Source organism: Haliotis rubra, unplaced genomic scaffold (genome assembly GCF_003918875.1).
Source record: "Haliotis rubra isolate DU_JTF1 unplaced genomic scaffold, ASM391887v1 Scf147, whole genome shotgun sequence".
Lineage (NCBI taxonomy): Eukaryota > Metazoa > Mollusca > Gastropoda > Lepetellida > Haliotidae > Haliotis > Haliotis rubra.
In genome coordinates, this window is record NW_025765414.1 from 752,854 (window position 1) to 772,191 (window position 19,338).

General features: G+C 42.3%; 1 protein-coding gene across 1 annotated transcript; it reads left to right on the forward strand.

The window, feature by feature from the left end:
- Positions 1-1,206: 1,206 nt before the first annotated feature.
- Positions 1,207-19,209, forward strand: LOC124269750 (CUB and sushi domain-containing protein 1-like). The gene is made up of 17 exons (XM_046704779.1): positions 1,207-1,279; positions 3,997-4,057; positions 5,109-5,180; positions 5,883-5,990; positions 6,670-6,744; positions 7,538-7,711; positions 8,182-8,355; positions 8,846-9,066; positions 9,417-9,571; positions 11,982-12,154; positions 12,437-12,655; positions 13,590-13,763; positions 14,168-14,344; positions 15,345-15,562; positions 16,775-16,941; positions 17,789-17,958; positions 18,991-19,209. Exons 1-17 carry the CDS (start codon positions 1,238-1,240, stop codon positions 19,074-19,076), a joined length of 2,466 nt encoding a protein of 821 aa, XP_046560735.1. The 5' UTR covers positions 1,207-1,237; the 3' UTR covers positions 19,077-19,209.
- Positions 19,210-19,338: the final 129 nt, after the last annotated feature.

Genomic DNA, 19,338 nt, shown 5'->3' on the forward strand with positions numbered 1-19,338 from the left:
ATTAAACCGTTTGTAGGTACTCGCAACATTTCAACAATATCACGTCGGGGGGACACCAGAGATGGGCTTCATACATTGAACCAATGTCGGTTGCAGGTCTTAGAAATTTACCACCTTGGTGGTATGGTAACAACGAACCTAAAAACTTAATCGTACTGGGATTCGAACCCACAGTGAAAGGTTACTAGCCACTTCAACTGCATCACCATAGCCACCAATGATAAACCTGCAGAGAGACTGTATAGTGAGTGAGTATGGTTTTACGCCGCTTTTTTGTAGCAATGTTCCAGCAATATCACGGCGCGGGACATCAGAAATGGGCTTCACACGTTGTATCCATGTGGGGAATCGAACCCGGGCCCTTCGGCGTGACGAGCGAACGCTTTAACCACAGGGCTACCCCACCGCCCTCGACTATGTATAGAGGAATCATCGGAAAACCCAACGCCATGCTAATTTCTTTGTTTGTTTGTTGTTTAACGCCACACTCAGCAGTGAGTGATTGAGTGAGTGAGTTTAGTTTTACGCCGCACTCAGCAATATTCCAGCTATATGGCGGCGGTCTGTAAATACTCGACAATCCAGTGATCAACATCATGAGCGTCTGTCTACGCAATTCAGATACAATGACATGTGTGAACCATGTGTTAACCCGATTCTGTTAGTTGTCTCTTACAAGCATAGGTTGCTGAATACCAGTTCCAACGTGGATCTTCACAGGTCCACTACAATTTGAAATTATTTGAAAATATAAAATACGACATAGTTACGTGCTGTTTCCAGAAAGTGTGCTAACTTTATAATTAAACGTATAATTCAAAATCTATTTTATTCACGAAAGAAAGAACTATGAAAGATTGAGTGTTTCGTTAATGAAATCACACAAGTCTACAGATGATATTCTCTGTCTTGTCGCAATTTGAGAATAAAAACCGTGTCAATGGGTTTCAAAGAAATATTTTATCACATTTGAGTGGCCAAGAAAGTGTTTGGTTACATAACTGGAAGAAATACAGTCGTCCGTATCGTAACCGGTACGATGTTCACGTGCATGTCGGTTGCGTTTGGGCGCTCGCAACATATAGAGTGAAGTGCAGCAAAATGTATAGAAAACCTGATAGAACGTCTTTCGCATACATGACATGCCAGAACCAAAGTCGGGAACGGGATTGTATCAGTCAAATACGCAGGCACGGTGACGGGGTATAAAAGCATACAGTCTCTTCACCAGATCGACATGAGCAAACTGAGGCGAGCACTCATGATGTCTTCAGTACGCGTGAGTATTTCAGTGTGGATTTGAATTGAGAAGGCAGGACTTGGTATTGGAATATGGAACTTAAACTCAGTTAAAACAAAGTTCCATGAATATTCTCAACTATTTGAGACCTCAAATAGTAGTCTTTTGTCTAGATTAGTCAGATAATGTACGAAAAGTCTTGATTAGTTCTACATGCTTGCAGCCTTTGAAATGCACTCCCCTTTTCCATCACGTGACTAGAAAGCCACTCGGATTACCTGGTACAATCCATTTCCAAAAAAACACACCTGATGGATTGTTAAAATCGTGAATAACGCATGTACGAGAAGGGACTTTAATCAAATAAACTGTTTTGATTATAACAGTCCACGGTGCCCCTTGTCACAAACAATTCCAGAAATATATAACACAATTAGGTTATCTCCCAATTGACAGACACCCAGTTGACAGACATTGAACTAGAAGGTTAATTAGGGTAACACCTACGGGTATAATGGAACAGTCCACTGTCTAGTGAGTAGAGCGGGTTGAGCCTGAAACAGGTTCGCTACTGAGAAGTTTGATTGTGGGTAAATAGAACTTTGTTGTGATTAAATGATAAATGATTTGTCTTCTCAAATTGATTTTACTATCAATTACTATCAAATATAAAAACAGCTTTGTCATTGAGAGGTTTGATTGTGTTTATTGATAGAAAAGACCCCTCCCAATAATAGCATATGTACAACAGAAGTTAATTGAGAAAACTTTTGTTGGAGAGATAAATGAGACACCTGCATTGCCATGTAAGATATGATTAATACCAATCAGTGTTCTAATTTTAACAATACTTTCTAAAGACTGTAACAGTTTCTGTTTTTGAGTAGTATGCAATGACCATTCAAAGAAGTAATGAAAAACATTCTCACATCCATGGCCACATTCACATGATGCGTCTTTTTTCAAATATTTATTCTAAATAAATCGTAATTAAGTGCACTTGTCATGTATCATAATATTGTGTGCAAAACATATAACTTCTTTATTTCATATGAATAATATTTAGGTTCACATTTGTCTTTTTGATTTATATGATACAACAGTGTCGGAATTTCTAACAGCTAAGCTAATGTTTTCAATATGATGATGCCGACTACCGTTAGACTAAAAGGTTAAACCGAAATGTTTATGAAAATAAACTGTTTTAATATTGCAGCAATAAAAATTCAAATTACTGTCTTTTCGTCCATCTTTCAAAATAAATAATATAGCTTCAGTTTGTCACTGTGTTTTTATTTGGACTATTCCATTATAACGTGTAGGTAACAGGTAGTACATACTCTGCTATAGAAATGTAGAAATTCTGTTCCAAAAGCTTCAATGTTAATTACATGCAGGATTTACGTTCATCCCTGATTTGTCGGGTTTTAAGGAATTATTGTAAAAAACAATACCTTGTAGCTACGGACTGCTGATGAACTGTTGATGAATACCAGTCATACAGCCGTGTCGCAGTTGTCGCCCTCAGAGAGTGGTTTGAGGAAAACCCTGACAATCCAACTGCCTTGCAGAGTCGACTGACCGTCATTCAGTGGGTGTACACCGATGGCGACGTCAGCAAACCACGCATCAGCTACCTGGTAGCGGAGAGGTCTCAAGTACAGACTGTAACACGAACCCTTGTGTGGCCTTGAATAAAACATGTGCATAATAAGTGAAAGAGTCCAAAATAAACAGAATTCGAAGTAATTTCAGGAAAATATTATAATAATCAGTTTCTATAATCAACATTATACAAATCAAATGTAACGTGTATTATAGATTACATACATCCTTAAAATCTTTAAATTAACAGTATTGTTTTGTTATACACATGTGAAATATAACATCATTTACTGAACCAAAACTCCTCTGCAACATACCATATTTCCTCTAATAAGCGCCTCAGGCGCTTATTTCAGCGGACCTCCAGGCCCGGCGCTTATTAAAATACCCTGTATTTTTAAAAGCGGGGATGAGTACAGGAAGTTATGATTTAAGGGACCATTCCTTAATATATATATATTTTTAGACCAAGGGAGAATACATTTGCGAAAAACTGCAAAGGTCTATACCCGGCGCTTAATAGAGGCGCGGCGCTTAATAGAGGCCCGGCGCTTAATAGAGGCCCGGCGCTTAATAGAGGCCCGGCGCTTAATAGAGGCCCGGCGCTTAATAGAGGCCCGGCGCTTAATAGAGGCCCGGCGCTTAATAATAGAGGCCCGGCGCTTAATAGAGAGCCCGGCGCTTAATAGAGGCCCGGCGCTTAATAGAGGCCCGGCGCTTAATAGAGGCCCGGCGCTTAATAGAGGCCCGGCGCTTAATAGAGGCCCGGCGCTTAATAGAGGCCCGGCGCTTAATAGAGGCCCGGCGCTTAATAGAGGCCCGGCGCTTAATAAAGGAAATACGGTATTACATTTTATTACTTGATAGGTCTTACCACGTTAAATGAACTGCTAGACTTACCGAAGGGATATATGCTTCTTGTACAGTCACACTAGACATCGTTCTGGGCGGAGTTTGTTTTCCCAGTGACAGTTTTGGGGTCGCATTTTCTATGCTTTAGCCCCTCTCTATTTGTCCTGGCCATGTCTTCGGTATAGTGTAATTGCTTTGCCTTTGCGTGTTATTGTGACTGGCCCCATCGGTGTTTTCAAGATACGGTCTCCATTTTTCTGCAAACGTAAATTTCATTGTCGTCGATGTTCAACTTTCAGTCACCCAGTCTGGTGTTGTCCTGTCTGCTAGTGCTTGTTCTCTGCGGATGGACAGCCGGAAGTAAGTACAACATCTGCTTAATATTAAAAGCAATTTCAATTTAACAGTGTTACCTTTTTTGTGGGTGTATTTAATCTCAATATTTCAAGCGGGGACACTGCTTATCGTGCCCAGAGTAACCTTTGACTAGCCCACGTCCTGCTCGTGCAATACGTCCTTGTGCCCATGGCACGTTTCTGGCGACTTTAGGGTCGGTGGGGAGCAAAGAAGTTAAAACGGGTAACTTATCACACTGGAGACCCGGGTTCCATTCCCCACATGGGTACTGTGTGTGAAGCCCGTATCTGGCGTCTCCCGCCGTGATATAGCTGCAATATTGCTATAAGCGGCGTTAAACCCAAGTCGCTCGCTATGACGGTTTCATAAGAACGTGCTCCTGACATGACTCCATTATGCAGGTTGCTCGCCAGGACACAAATGATGACCCTTCGCCCAATGGCTTGTTATATATGCCCGTAAAATACACTGCCGCATTTCTGCATTCAAAACGGCGCGCAAATACTCGTTGGCAATTCACAACGTTCAGTACGATAGTAAAAATTTCATTTTATGGAAGCAAAGTTTCAAATTTGACGGATCGATCACAAGTGTTCCCTGTAATAACGCTCATGTTTGCATGCATGACATCCTGGTTTAACTATATATTTGATCTTTCTGATAGTCCCGCGTGCTCGTGACAATTGAAAGCTTACACATACCTCCCCCGCCGTGATATTGCTGAAATATTCGTAAAAGCGGCATTAAAACAATACTCCTTAACCTAAAGTTAATGAGACCTCTAATTGTCGGCTCTATTACAAGTGCCAGTTTAATTCATGCGAGGGACGGTGGGGCAGCCTACTGGTTAAAGCATTCGCTCATCACGCCGAAGACCCGGGTTCGATTTCCCCACATGGGTACAATGCGCGAAGCCCATTTCTGATGTTCCCCGGCTGTGATATTGCTGGAATATTGTTAAAAGCGGCGTAAAACTCGCTCACTAATTCATGCGAGCAAACGCTACTGTATTTCCCAGTCTCTCTCAACAATTACGGTATTCCTTTTTTTGCAGAAACGTGCCGGAAGAGCTGTCAAAGCCCACTGGTCCTATACTCGACAAACTGCGTCTGTGTACCATCATTTGGTGAGTAATATTGCGATTTCGGCTTACAAGAGAATTAATAAACGGTGTTACGTACAGGTGCTCGGCTTGCGGATCGAGCTGTTAGTAACGTATAAGTAGCTGTCAAGATGACCTTGTTCATGACCTCCGTCATCTCTTCTAATATGGCCCGTTACATAACGACACTTTGCAACGTTTGTTACTTCCTGTAACGTCTTTACGGCTATGGCAATACCCATGTTACAAGTGAGTGTTCTTGCTAATACTAGAGACCCGTGAAGATCCGGGGTAGAATAGGTCTTCAGCAACCCATGTGCTTGCCATAAAAAGGCGACTATCTTGTCTAAGAGGCGACTAACGGGATCGGGTGGTCAGTTTCGCTGACTTGGTTGACACATGTCATCAGTTCCCGATTGCGCAGATCGATGCTCATGCTGTTGATCACAGGATTGTGTGGTCCAGACTCGATTATTTACAGACCGCCGCCATATCGCTGGAATATTGCTGGTTGAGGTGTTAATCAACCTAACGAACTGACTTTTTTTAAACATTCATAACAATACAATTGTCTTCGTCACATCAATTTTCTAGTTATTCTCTTTTCAAAACTATACACGTACGTACTTTTTTAATGGCAAGAATACAAGGTCATCTATCTTGGACCAAAAGTGAGTTGGAATACTGCTGCGTTAAGTAACCAACGTTACTCCTGTTCTATTCCAGTACAATGCTTCAAACTAGATGAGAAAGGTTGTGCAGCAATTGTGAAGGCTAAGTTCTGCAACACTCCGACCTACATGGTGTCCTGCGCGCACAGTTGCGGTCTTTGCAGTAAGTTCCCTTTCACAGGACAACGTTTACCTTCATGTATTCAAGAGCACTTTCCTGAATTACATCGTAACATTGTTTAAAGATTCCAAAAAGATAAGACACTCTCCTCCCCCAACAAAACTACCCCCCCCCCATCTGCGTGTTTTTTTAAATAACTTTATTATTGATAATTGATAATTACCTCTAAATATTACATTTTCTCCCAACTTCAAATACTGAATACCTACATCAATGTATCCCATCTTATCACTTGTTAGTCGCCACGATATGACTTTACCAATGCTTGCTGCTGACCACTGAATGATGTGTTCCAGGCCTTGCAATACAGAGATTATGTATGTTAACTCAACTGTAAATCCCCCCCCCCCAAAAAAAAAAATATCGAGGCAGAATAAAGTATGACTTGGGTCTAAAATGCTGCTTCCATAGCCAACTACGAAACCTTTAAATGCCATGCTGTTTGTGTTCTTGAAGTTTCAGGAAATGTATAAGCAGCATGGCCCAAAAGCTTTCCGTAGTAAGTCTACTCGCACTGCAACTTTAATCTACACTGAAACATTACCATGACGGTTAATTATTTGCTCAACCAAGTTTGAATACATCTTGTCCCCTTCACTTACTACTAGATGGTATAATCCATCTTAGCTCACTTCCTTGATTTCTAAACATTTCCTTTCAGAGTCCAACTATGTTCCGTCCAACAAACTAGCCATTGCTTTCTTCCCCAGCGGAAAATCTGCACTCGGAATATACCGTAAGTATAAATCGTGTCCCATTCCCATGCTACCTGTATGTGCAGATCCAAATGTATAATCTTGGAGCAATGGAAGCCAGTTCGCACGTAATTTTCAAACAAGGAACAATTATCAGTTGACCAATTGACACGAAGTTTATTCAGAGGTCATTAAGTTTTGAGAAATTTCAATATTTAAAATGACGGTACACGCGTATAAAATTCCACGTAAGAATTTAAAATTAAATGTTGCAAAATTCGGCAACATTCCTGAAAAGTTTGCCTGGTGTTTCCTCGCTCACCAAAAATATCCCCTTTTCGTCTTTAATATATAGCTGGGCCTAGCTTTGCTATAGACGGTCTTACTCAAATGCAGGATACTCCTACTTGAAGTTTAAATTTCACAAATTTAGGCTCTCCATAAATTTGACTTTCCACACATGAAAAGTTTTACTAATACATCAGTCATTCAAGACTATATACCAACTGATCTCAAATGTCACAATGAAGGTTCGGGTTACAACGGCTTTATGCAACATATGCTAATATCAATAGGCCACTAACGCGGTCGGGTCATCCGGCGAGCTGACTTGGTTGGGTTGACAAATGTCATTCGATATCGATGCTAATTTTGTTCACTGGATTGTCTGATCCGAACAACTGGTTACAGAAGCCGTATATAGCTGGAATATTGCCGACTATAACGTTAAACGATGAACTTTTAATAAAGTAACTTGCACAATGAACATTATGTTCTGTTAATGATGTGAAACGCATAAATATAGATTGCCTCCATGGAATGTTCATTTTTCAGAGGGCAACTGTGGCACCGTCCCCCGCTTAACAAATGGTGTATGTAGGGCAACGCATGGCAAACTTGCAGACGTTGCAACCTGCGTCTGTAATTCCGGTTACAGCATCAGCGGACATGGTCTGAGTTCCTGCCAGAAGGATGGGACATGGTCGGCCCACGCCACCTCCTGCGTCGGTAAGTACATAGACGGAGGGTACTATAGACATAAGGGCGTAGGATAGCCTAACGGCGCGTCAGCTCTTCACGCTGAAGACCCGGGTTCGATTCCCCACATGACTGCAATGTGTGACGCCCATGTCTGCTCTCATAGCTACAGCTACCTCAGCAAAGCTAACCCCCGGAATAACTGTTTTTGTCCATCGCCAACCATGTTGTAAGAAGGAACGGGTGTACAGGGCTCGCTGAAGTTGTTGAAATTCTTTGCATCACGATTGTACAGATATGCATATCCATCATTGAATTGTCTGCTTCACCCTTTACATCTGGATAATATCGAATACAGCCTTGGCGATCACTTGTCTTGTGAGCTAGATACGTCCTACTTTCATACATTTGTCAGATTTTATGTGCATATTTATATATTGTATAACTTCTGAATATGAACGTTGACAGCAACTTAATAGCTATCATGTATTTTTGTTCAGTTAAAAACTGTGGCTCGCCTCCAGTGGTCGCTCGTGCAAGTGTCAGCGCCCCCATCACGACATTTGGCGCAACGGCAACATACACGTGCAACGTTGGCTTCAGACTTCGCGGCACCCCTATCTCAATATGTCGACCAGATGGTACCTGGACACCAATGGATCGCATTTGTACGCGTAAGTACCATTTACCACTATCTGACGTTTACTTCCAGGATGCCCTCCCACAATAAGGTACATATACCCACATTGTGAAATTTCACGCTTTTGTGACATTGTCTCAGCCCTTAATCCTTGCTGTTTTTCGCATTGGCAACTTCAGCCTTGTCAACCCGACATAAAGGTTGTATCCCTTGCGTTAACCTGCAGCAACTTAGTGGTTAAAGCGTTAGTTCCTCGAACCAGACAAGCGTTCAATACCCCGAATGGTTACAATTAGTAAACGGCTTATCTGGTCTCCCGCCGCCTTGATGCTGCAAGATTGCTACAAGCTTGATCTCCATCCTTTGTTTCCATGCCAATATATATTCTGTTCAGAATGAGACCGAAACCTCGACGCCTATAAAAATTTTTTTATGAACTTAAATAACCTTTCTTAAACCATTTACTTCTACAGCTTGCGTCAGTCAAGTAGCTCCCCACATTCAGTCGTCAGATTTTGTTGCAGATTTTGTCTACAAGAACAACAGGGTGCTTGTATTTCGCATTGCTCCCGGAAATGGCGTCAGCACTGTTCCAACGTGGGAAAACAACGCCATCGCCCACGACAGCCCTCTTTTGTCCACCTCGATACAACCAGGATGTTTCGTCCAGGAAAAGTCCAAAGCCTGTTCAACTCACTTCAAAAGTAGTATCGTCAACGATTGGGGAAAGGCTGGCATTTTAGAGGTACGCCCCATTTCTATCGAACAAACGTAAGCGAAGACTGTTATGGTTTTATAAAAAAATCTTGGCCTATAAGCCCATCGACCACATTTCCCGTACTTAAACATGCACCACTTCCTTGCATCTTCAACTAAGGCTTGTTGTTTTCTAAGCGTGGATATCGCTAAATCAATACGCCCGCTAATTTCTTTGCAAAGAGACCTAAATAAATTCTGAATATTACTGTATCTTGTCACATTCCAAAATTGTGCTGTTCTCCGTACAGCAAACGGACAATGTTTAATGTATATTCACTGTTTCTCTCCTTCAAACAGTAAACCAACGTTTCTGATGGAACCATTTTATTCTTTCAGGTTCTAGTGGTCTTGTCCAAAAGCGGAAAAAGTTACTATTTCAAATTCAACGGCAAAGGCACCAACCGCATGAACTGGTTTTCGAAAGCAAAGCTCATATCCTCTTCATGGTATAAAATCACCAAGCAGACATTCAACAGATTCGCCATCAAATTGTAAGTAAGGCAAACGTACGTTGAGTCGAACATACCTCACCCTGGCACCTGCTCTAAAGGCTTACGGCGGGTATTGTTCATTTTGTTGAACAAGAAATTGCGTCACTTTTCATTAAGAGGGAGAAAAACTACATACTAGTAGTTTCTGTTTCTAGTTTTCTTTTACATTATGTAACATTAATTCATGAAGCCTTGGTAACATTTCAGCCATGTAGTGCTTATCAACACCAAGCGGTGTTCGCGTACCCCTGATTGTCTCGAGACGCAACTAATGGAATCGGATGGTGAGGCTCGGTCACTTGACACGTCATCTTATCACAATTTCGTAGAGTGATCATGGTCAACACTGGAGTGTCCGGTCCGGACAACACTGCCACCATAGAACTGGAATATTGCTCACTATTTAAAAGTAATGTCGCTCATTTCTCGCCACTGCATACCTCCACGATATACTTTAAACGCATTCAGCCCATCGGGGCACATGCTGAATGGACGATGCACTTACCACCTAAACCCATGCTTCAAAGGCCCAACCGGTTTATCGGCGTAAAATGCATGCTGTGAAAGGCCAGCTATTTTCTCCTCTGCCCTATCTAAGATACATTATCTGTCTCACATATATCTATATACTACGCAGCAAAACAAACGTCAGTTTGGAATTTTCAGAGAAACGGTAACTGTAAACATATTTAATATTTTGATTCTATATTTTCGACAACATCTCCAACTTTACATGATTAAAGACATTCCTACCCAAACTCAGAATGGAACCCAGGAATTGGTCAACGCAACCTCATCTCGGAGATGATATTGTGTTCTAAATGTTTTCCATGCAACTCGTGCTGTTCGCAAGGACCAGCCCTATAACATGAACCTAACCTGGTTGAAACATTCACATTACAACGTCTGCAGCATGCAGAGACTCGCGACAGCTCGGACGAACCAGGCGCTAAGAAGACTTGAAACTGGCCATACTGCACAAGCCGTTGCCAATCAGTTGCAGGTCAACGTTCGGACCATCTACAGGCTGCAGGAACGTTTCCGGGCCACCAACACCACAAATGATCGCCCCCGTACTGGCATACCAAGGACCACCACAAACAAGACCGCCATCTTCTGCGACAGGATGTAAAGAATCCCTTCATGCAGGCATCTGATACAGTACGCCGACGTCTTAACAGAAGGATCCTCCATTGCCGTACACCTTACGTTGACCTATCCTCACACCTCGTCATCGCCGTGAACGTCTACAGTTTGCCCTACAACACCAAAACTAGCGACACAGGCAATGGAGACATGTTCTGTTAACAGATGACCGGTACTGCGTATCAACTGCAGATGGCAGGACAAGAATATGGCAACGACGTGGCCAGCGTGGGTCATGTGGTGTTCCAACACCTTGGTCAGGGAGAAGAGGCATCACGGCGGTGCGCTACATCGACCAAACTCTCGGACCCCACGATATACCACATTTCGCACGTCACCGAAACACCATGTTTTTCCAGCATGATAACGCCCGGGCCCATAATGCCAGAGCTACACGGGACTTCTACAGCAGAACGGTGTCAACATTATGCAGTTGCCAGCCCTTCTGATCCCTATTGAACTTTGGGATGTAATTCAAAGGAGACTGAATGTCATACCAAGGCCGAACACAGCCGATTTATTGCACCAGGCCTTTCTCAGAGCGTGGTTCCAGGTGCAAATGGCCTTCATCGATTGGTGCACTCCATGCATAGACGTTGTCCGGCAGTTATTACCGCTCGTGGTGGTCTTCACTAGATACTGAAGTCGAGGGTCTAAATGGACTGCAAACGTTCACATGTCTTGACATTGTGCCGAGTTATTCATTGTCAAGATAATGTACACAATGTTTTTGTTCCACTTTGTCCATTTCTGTAATGATTTTATTACAGTGCCTATCTAATTTTCCATTTGTACTGGTACAAGCAGCCACTTATACACACACATATGCACGTCATATGAGAGAAATATTCTCAAGCACTACGTTAAACCCAATTTCACCTCGCCTAGTACTGACTGTTTTTATGCTCAGTGTGTATATATCTTTTTCTCCAACTTTACTGATTGGAAATGTAATCTCCCTTAAATCGCAAGCTGCCACGTCAAACACAGCTGTATGTGCTTAGTCACATCCAGACCCATAACGGTCCGGGTTAGAATTGATCTTCAGTAACCCATGCTTGTCGTAAGAGGCGACTAACGGTCGGGCTCGCTGGCTTGGTTGACAAATGTCATTCCTTCCCAATTTCGAAAATCGATGCTCATGCTGTTGATCAGTCTAATCTAGACTCCATTATTTACACACCGCCGCCGTATACCTCGACAAGTATTGAGTGCGGCGTAAACCTAAACTCATTCTTCACCTCCATATTGACCACTGTTTCAGCTACACGTACAGACGCTGGTACATCAACCGATCGTGGCGTGGTTGCAGAAGTGACTCTGGTTGGATGCTCGTCAAAGACACGGCCAGAAACGGACCATGTGGATATGACAAGATAAAGAAATTCCCTGTGGTCAGGTTCTCCAACTCCAACAAATACTACGGCAATGCAGTTTGTAAGTCAACGTCCACGCAAATTCTTACAGTAATCCTACCGATAAAACATCTGATCGCACCTAAATCCAATATTTAAACTTGGCCTTCGCCAACCCATGCTTTTCATAAGAGGCGACTAATTCCTACTTCAACAGAATGAAGCTCGCCGACTTCTTCACTTGTCTTATCCCAATTCCGTCAATTGATCATGCCGATCAAGATCAGATTCTATGTAACCATATAGCTGAACTATTCCCCTCTGCTGCGTTAAAACAGCAACCAACCTTTCAACTATCTTTCAGACTACAGAGAAGCAGATTCTATGGGAATCTACGTGAAGCTTGCCGCTGATGTCTGTGGTTCACCCCCAACTCTGCAGGGTGCTACCGCGTCCTACTCTTCAATAGCCATTGGTGCCAAAGTGACCTATTCCTGCCTCAAATACTACGCTGGCAAAAACTCGCCACAGATAACTTGCCAAGCAGATGGAACGTGGACCTCGCTCTCGTACACCTGTACATGTAAGTATGAAATCCAGCTGTATCTCCCTGCCTTGTGCTGTGATTCGGACGATAAAACATATTGCAATATTCCCATGCTTATTACAATACATTGCGAACTTCAGTCTCTGAAACTGAATGACATTGCATATTTAGTACCGATCATATGTACTAAAGCCATACAAGTGTCATTATGATAACAAGCTGAGAATTTGAGTAAATGTTTCAGTAATTCTGTTTAAAATATCTTTAAAAAACGTGATGTCGGTTCAATTGTCCGTTCAGTTGTCCGTTCGGTGTAAACTATCGGTATATTTCACTTAGATGATGCCGATGATCACAACTTCATATATTGCCCAATATACCGGTTAAATTCACTACGTATAGTTTTTGAAAAGTATATTGCTATATGCCAGTAATGTACTACTGAAACTGCAAAGACACTAGTCAAAATTTAGAAACATCACCATATATAATTGGCCTTCAATTCAAGTTATCGATGCACACTTCAACATTCTCAACTTAGAAAATGTTGAAAATCCGGGTTGGAATCGGTCTTCAGTAACCCATCCTTGTGAGAGGCTACTAACGGGATCGGGTGGTCGGGCTCGCTGACTTGGTTCACACATGTCATCATATCCCAATTGCGTACATCGATGCTGTTGCTCACTGAATTGTCTGGTCCAAACTCGATTATTTACAGACCGTCGCCATAAAACTCGAATATTGCTCAGTGCGCCGTAAGACTAAACTCGCTCACTCATAACTTGTACACCTCATACATTCTCAACATTTACCTTGAACAAGTAAACCTAGACACAAGCCTTTGGCAAAATCCTACCACGCGGTTCAAGTACATGGAATCACTAAGTGTATGAAACGTACGCCTCAGCTTCACCCTTCTGACCACTCTCATAATATATATATATATATATATATATATATAATATTTCAGTATTCGATTGCCGCACGCCGAAAACCATATCCAATGCCTTCGTAACCGCACCTGCAACCACCGTAGGCCAGGTTGCTACCTACAGTTGCAAGCCTGGTTACAAGGCAAGCGGCACCCGGACAATCCTCTGCAAAGCTGGTGGTACATGGTCCTCAACAAACTACAAATGTTCAAGTAAGTATAACCAAACTTTATCCACCCGTATATTCCACATGCATACCAATCTTGTATGCCAACCCGTATTTTGTGCTTCCAGACATAGTTGGACATTTGTTTTGCATGAAATCCTACGAATATACCGAAAGTGTTGGTTGCTTGTGTACAACTATTTGAAATAAAAAAAAACCCCGCGCATTTAGCCATTCTTTTACCAATTTGTCACAATCCTCATAAATTCAAAACTATTAGCACTCTCGCCCACTACATTTACAGTTCCAGAGGTTTCTGTGCCAAGTTCTTTGTGTCTACACCGAGGACGTAAATATAGTTTTGTTAAAATATATCCTTTGCTACTTCAATTCTATTGTTTTGTCAAACTACAAGATCTTAATCTTTCATTCTGCGTTTTGATTTTTCAGTCACTAACTGTGGTCCACCCCCTACCGTCGTGGACGCTACTGTTTCCGCACCCTCTGTCCTCTTCGGTGCTAAAGCCACTTACAAATGCAAACAAGGTTTCACTTGGAGATCTGGCTCTTTCAGCATCGCCTGCTTGGCAAGCAAGAAATGGTCAACTCCAAGCCTAAAGTGCTCCCGTAAGGCCAACCCGCTGTTGCAATTGTCTGTCCATAACGCCATTACAAACGTTTTTTATGTATTTAAACAAACCGGAAGTGACGTTATAACATCGGTGTACTAAATGTAGTTGCGACCCTCTTAACGAAACATCAGAAAACATCACTCGGTGATGCGTCTGACGTAAGCCCAACAAACCTTTCACCTCTGGATTTTTCCACCCTTTCAAAATTCAAACAATATCACGGCGGACAAATTGGCTCTTATCCAGAAATTTGCTTGGTGCAAATTCATTGATGTTAACTTCATAAACACCTTCAACATATAATATAATGAAGTCGTACCACAGTCTGCAAACAGCAAGTGATTGCTCGCAGGGCGATGGAGTAGCCTAATGGTTAAAGCGTTGGCTCTTCACGCCGAAGACCCAGGTTCGAATCCCCACATGGGCACAAGGTGTGAAGCCCATTTCTGGTGTCCCCCGCCGTGATGTTGCTAGAATATTGCTTAAAGCGGCGTAAAACCAAGTCAGTGATTCCTCGCAGCACTTTATCAGAATGATTCTGATGATTACCCCGGATAACCCAAGCTGCCTGTTAGGTTACTCACATGACTTTATCCAAGCGGGTACCCGTTTTTCTGCTGGGTGAACGGGCAATTTTGAACAAACTCGCTTGCCTAAGCTGAGACCACATGTATCGCATGTGCTTCGTTGTGGTGCAGGACTGAAGTCAAGACTGCTCAAGGCAGTAGAGCTCCCAAACAGTCGCCCATCAAAGGACTCTCCTAGCTCGCCGTTTACCTTCGTGAACTCGGCTGTACAGGACCACACGCCACCATATATCCTTCCTCGTTCATCAGGTTAATGTAAGAGCTGCTCCCAAACTGTTCATACAGGTTTATGGATGCCTATGTATCGCTACTAAATGCCAGTCAAACAGCTCATCCGAATATTTTCCTATACAAACACGCTACCCCCACGTTTCAAAGCGCTCAACTAACAATACTATCCTGTTTCAGAATTTTCCTACATCAACGGCAATGTTTTGGGCATGAGGATAATCCCTGGTAACGGTGTCAACTCGGCCAAGACTTGGCAGGATAAGTCCATCAAACGGGACTTCCCAATACCCAAGTCTCTCCAACCTGGCTGCGTCACGTACGATACGTCATTGCCCTGTAACACCCATTTCAGGAGTACGCTGCTCAACTACTGGACCAAGATTGGTTTGAAGAGGGTATTTTCCCCTTATTTCCTGACATAATCCGTTATCACTATTACCTAAAAACAATAGTAAAATCAGATATATTTGAAAGAATTCTGCTATCCAAGATGAATTTTTGCTTTCTCGCGACTTTAAGAATGTCTCCACCAAGTCGAGGTATGAAATGTTTAATCTTTCATGTACATGTTCTGTTTAAACTGTTTAGTTTAGAAACTTAAATCCCTATAAGTAGTTACAAGTTATAAAACCCCTCCAAAATTTACTATGACAGCTTTTTTGCTAAAGCGATCTTTGAAAACGGAAGATTGACAGTTCAAGAGAAATATAATACAAAAGGTTTATAGAACATGTTTAGGTGCTGAAACAGGGCATAGCTACCCATTCACTCTTCTCGCAGAAGACCCGGGTTCAATTCCCCACATGCGCTCAATTGTGTGAAGCATTTCTGGTATCCCCCCCCCCCCCCTGGAATATTGCTAAAAGCGGCTTAAAACTAAACAAATTACATATGTTTCTATAAACCATCTATCCCAAATCTACCTTCACTTCCATACACTACCTCCAGTACTCTACCTAATTCAAACGCGTATGTTCATAACGAATCCTGTTCTGTACTAGTACCAAAAACCAATATCGTAAAGAAGCTTCACTGAATTAAATTTTATGAATTGTTTACGCCTTATTTCTACCATTATGAAACTCCATACAGTTGGAGGTTAATCCAAGTTACTGCACTGCACACTATAGAAGGTTCCCTGGCAACGCAAAATTAATACAAATACATGTATATATATACCCTAAAACCTTCCCTCATCACTCATCAGCATCCTATCCACAAACACATTTCCCTTCCTGATTTCCTAAATGTTAAACAGACGTGCTATTTCAATTCCAACTATTCTCGACTCAATCTTCTCCCATACCCCTGTTTAATATGTGAATACAGTAATCGCCCTTGCTATCATTTCTTGTACCCTTGCAAAACGACTAACAACTCGCCCACGAAACTTTCACCCAGGCTATCAATATTTTCCTTTTAAAGCTTACGAAATCTTAATCTCCCGGTTACCAAAATAAGCCATCTGCCATTTGTCAACAGGTGTACACACGAATTCTTACTCGAGTAAGTCATGGCCATGTACAATTTTATGTCCTTTCCTCTATCAAATTTGTACGAGACAAAACTACCCATCTGTTGATAAAATCTTTGTACTTTGTCCACAGGTCCGCGTTGTGCTCTTAAAAAAGAAGTCGGCAGTTAGAATACTGGACTTTAACCCTGCAGGAACGAACTACCTCAACTGGTTCTCCAGAAAGAAGCTACGGAGTTCCACTTGGAAAAATCTTCCTTTATATTACAAATATTCTATGAACTATTTCGCGATAGATGGGTAAGTATTAATTACGTAATGTCCCTATTAACGCCAGAATAGTTGCACTTTGTACAAGGACATCCATGGGCATCGACATGGTCTGTGTAATCTTATGCCAACCCGTATGTACCGTGTTCATGTCTCCAGAAGCTTTAGCTTTATCTACCGCTTCCGTGGTGTAGTGGTTAGAGCGTCCGCCCGGAGAGCGGAAGGTCGCGGGTTCGACCCCCGACCGCGTCATACCAAAAGACGTTAAAATATGGTACTTGTTGGTCCCTGCCTGGCGCTCAGCATTAATGGGTACAACAAGGACTGGTCGGCCCGGAGTCAGTATAATGTGTCTGAGTGGGGTATTCATGCTTCACTGCGCCATGGTATCTCAGTGGGCTACCACTATAAAACCAGCTTGGCTTAAGTCTGGGCTAGTACAAGCAGCCGCACATACACATACATGCACGTCGTCATATGAGCGAAATATTCTCAAGCACGACGTAATAACCCAATTTCACCTCACCTTAGCTATCTCGCAGGAGCAAACTCTCAGAGGTTATTGGTCCTAGCAATGACCAGGAATCTGTTTTTATATTCTTACACTGTTTACTTACAGATTCCTCTATTTGCTCGCATACTGCTAAAAGCGACAAACGACCTGAACTCGCATTCCCTTCCATCTTTCATGCAAAGACCACCTGGATATGACTAAACTTCGTCCACACACGTTCCCTACGTTCCAAACTTCGGAAATCAGTGTGTACACCTAATATTGACCAAAGACTTGGACATTCACATTCCGCCAGGGATACTGATTTTTATATTCCTAGGATCTTGTACCATAATACTATCTTATTACATTTCTATTTTCTAGTCCCGCAGATTACAGAAACTGGTACATCAACCGGAATTGGGGCGGCTGCAGTAAAGACAGCGGATGGCTTGTCGTAAAAGATACCGCTGCCGGTACTTGCTCATACGATAAAGGAAGTTCATTTCCAAGGATCAGATATTCCAACTATAAATACAATGAAAGATCAACAGGTATGAAGACTTGCTTTCTGAACATGCCATTTCGCAATTCATTGAACTGGGTCATATCTCGACGATGTCCAACATAACATCGGTGCTAATACTCCAAGACGGCTTCATTACTCCATGAGACAGAACGTCAACCATATGACATAACAAGGTTCTGTAGTGGCGCATAGTCTTGACCGTTTACATAGGGTACATGTTTTCCCCCGACTTTCACTCGGCACGAAGGTTCACATGACTTGTTTCCACTCGTATGTTAAACCCTAATCGCGTAGTGATCTATCGCCTGGACATACTTCATTCCTCGCATACTGTAACGTCAGTACAGTTCTATCCGTTCATACATGAACGATGATGCCCTATCTTAACATTTACATTGACTGTACTTGGTCTTTAATTATACCTTAAATCCAAACCGCCATGGATCCTTTAGGTCTGAACCTTCGCTATGAATCATTACCATCAAACGATTGGCATACTTGCCCAACAGACTTTTCCTTAAATGCAATCTCAGGAAATGTTTGTAGATCTACTGAACTTTCGAGACGTATTACCTCAGCGCTCGGAAGTATACTCTTTAAAACAAAGTAGGGAAGCGTGAACTGAGAAGTTCTCTTTTCAGTTTCAATTTTAAGAGACGGACATCCTGTGAACACCATTTCTCTTATCACCAAACGCATGGGATGCACGTCCAACGCATTAGCTCCCACCACACTTGCATGGGGCGCCATTATTAGTCAATTTTTCAAAAAGTAACTCTCTGTACGTAATTTTCTGACCATGCATCAGTGTTTCTAACCCTCGTTTTTGGTTTAAAACTTAAATCGTGCAAATACAAATTTCACGTCTTACAATCATTCAAGAGCGGTTACTGTACAGCCATAGTGATTGGAACGTGCAAGTCATGCAATCTCAAACATCAGATATCAACATTGACTCCTAATTATTTCAAATAATACATTAATATCTCATTTTTCTTAGATTCTGTTTGGATGCATTTTTACCGTATACATAAGTACCCTCCATTGTACCTCGCAGGGTACGCCACGGCCGATACGATGCTCATCCTCCTCAAGCTGGCTTCCGACGTTTGTGGACCCCCCACCTCCTGTGGCCAATGCTAAGGTTGTCTTTTCCTCGCTAGCGGTTGGCACCGATGCCACGTACACCTGCAATGTTGGGTACTCTCCTTCAGGTAAAGCGACAGCACGCTGTATTTCAGACGGGAAGAGGGAAACCCCTGCCTTGACCTGCACACGTAAGTATACAAGATCTCACCTTAGGCTTTACACATTTAACCCATGTGGGGACTATTTCCAGAATTTACGTTAATGTAATTCTACTGTTACAGTAAGCTTAAATACCTGAATACTTGGACATATGGGG

Excerpts from the sequence above, each read along its gene's own strand:
- LOC124269750 (XM_046704779.1), top strand. The coding sequence starts at position 1,238 with ATGAGCAAACTGAGGCGAGCACTCATGATGTCTTCAGTACGC. Across the intron at positions 5,991-6,669 it reads GCACAGTTGCGGTCTTTGCA|AGTCCAACTATGTTCCGTCC; the intron begins GTAAGTTCCCTT and ends ATTTCCTTTCAG. Across the intron at positions 16,942-17,788 it reads AACTATTTCGCGATAGATGG|TCCCGCAGATTACAGAAACT; the intron begins GTAAGTATTAAT and ends TCTATTTTCTAG.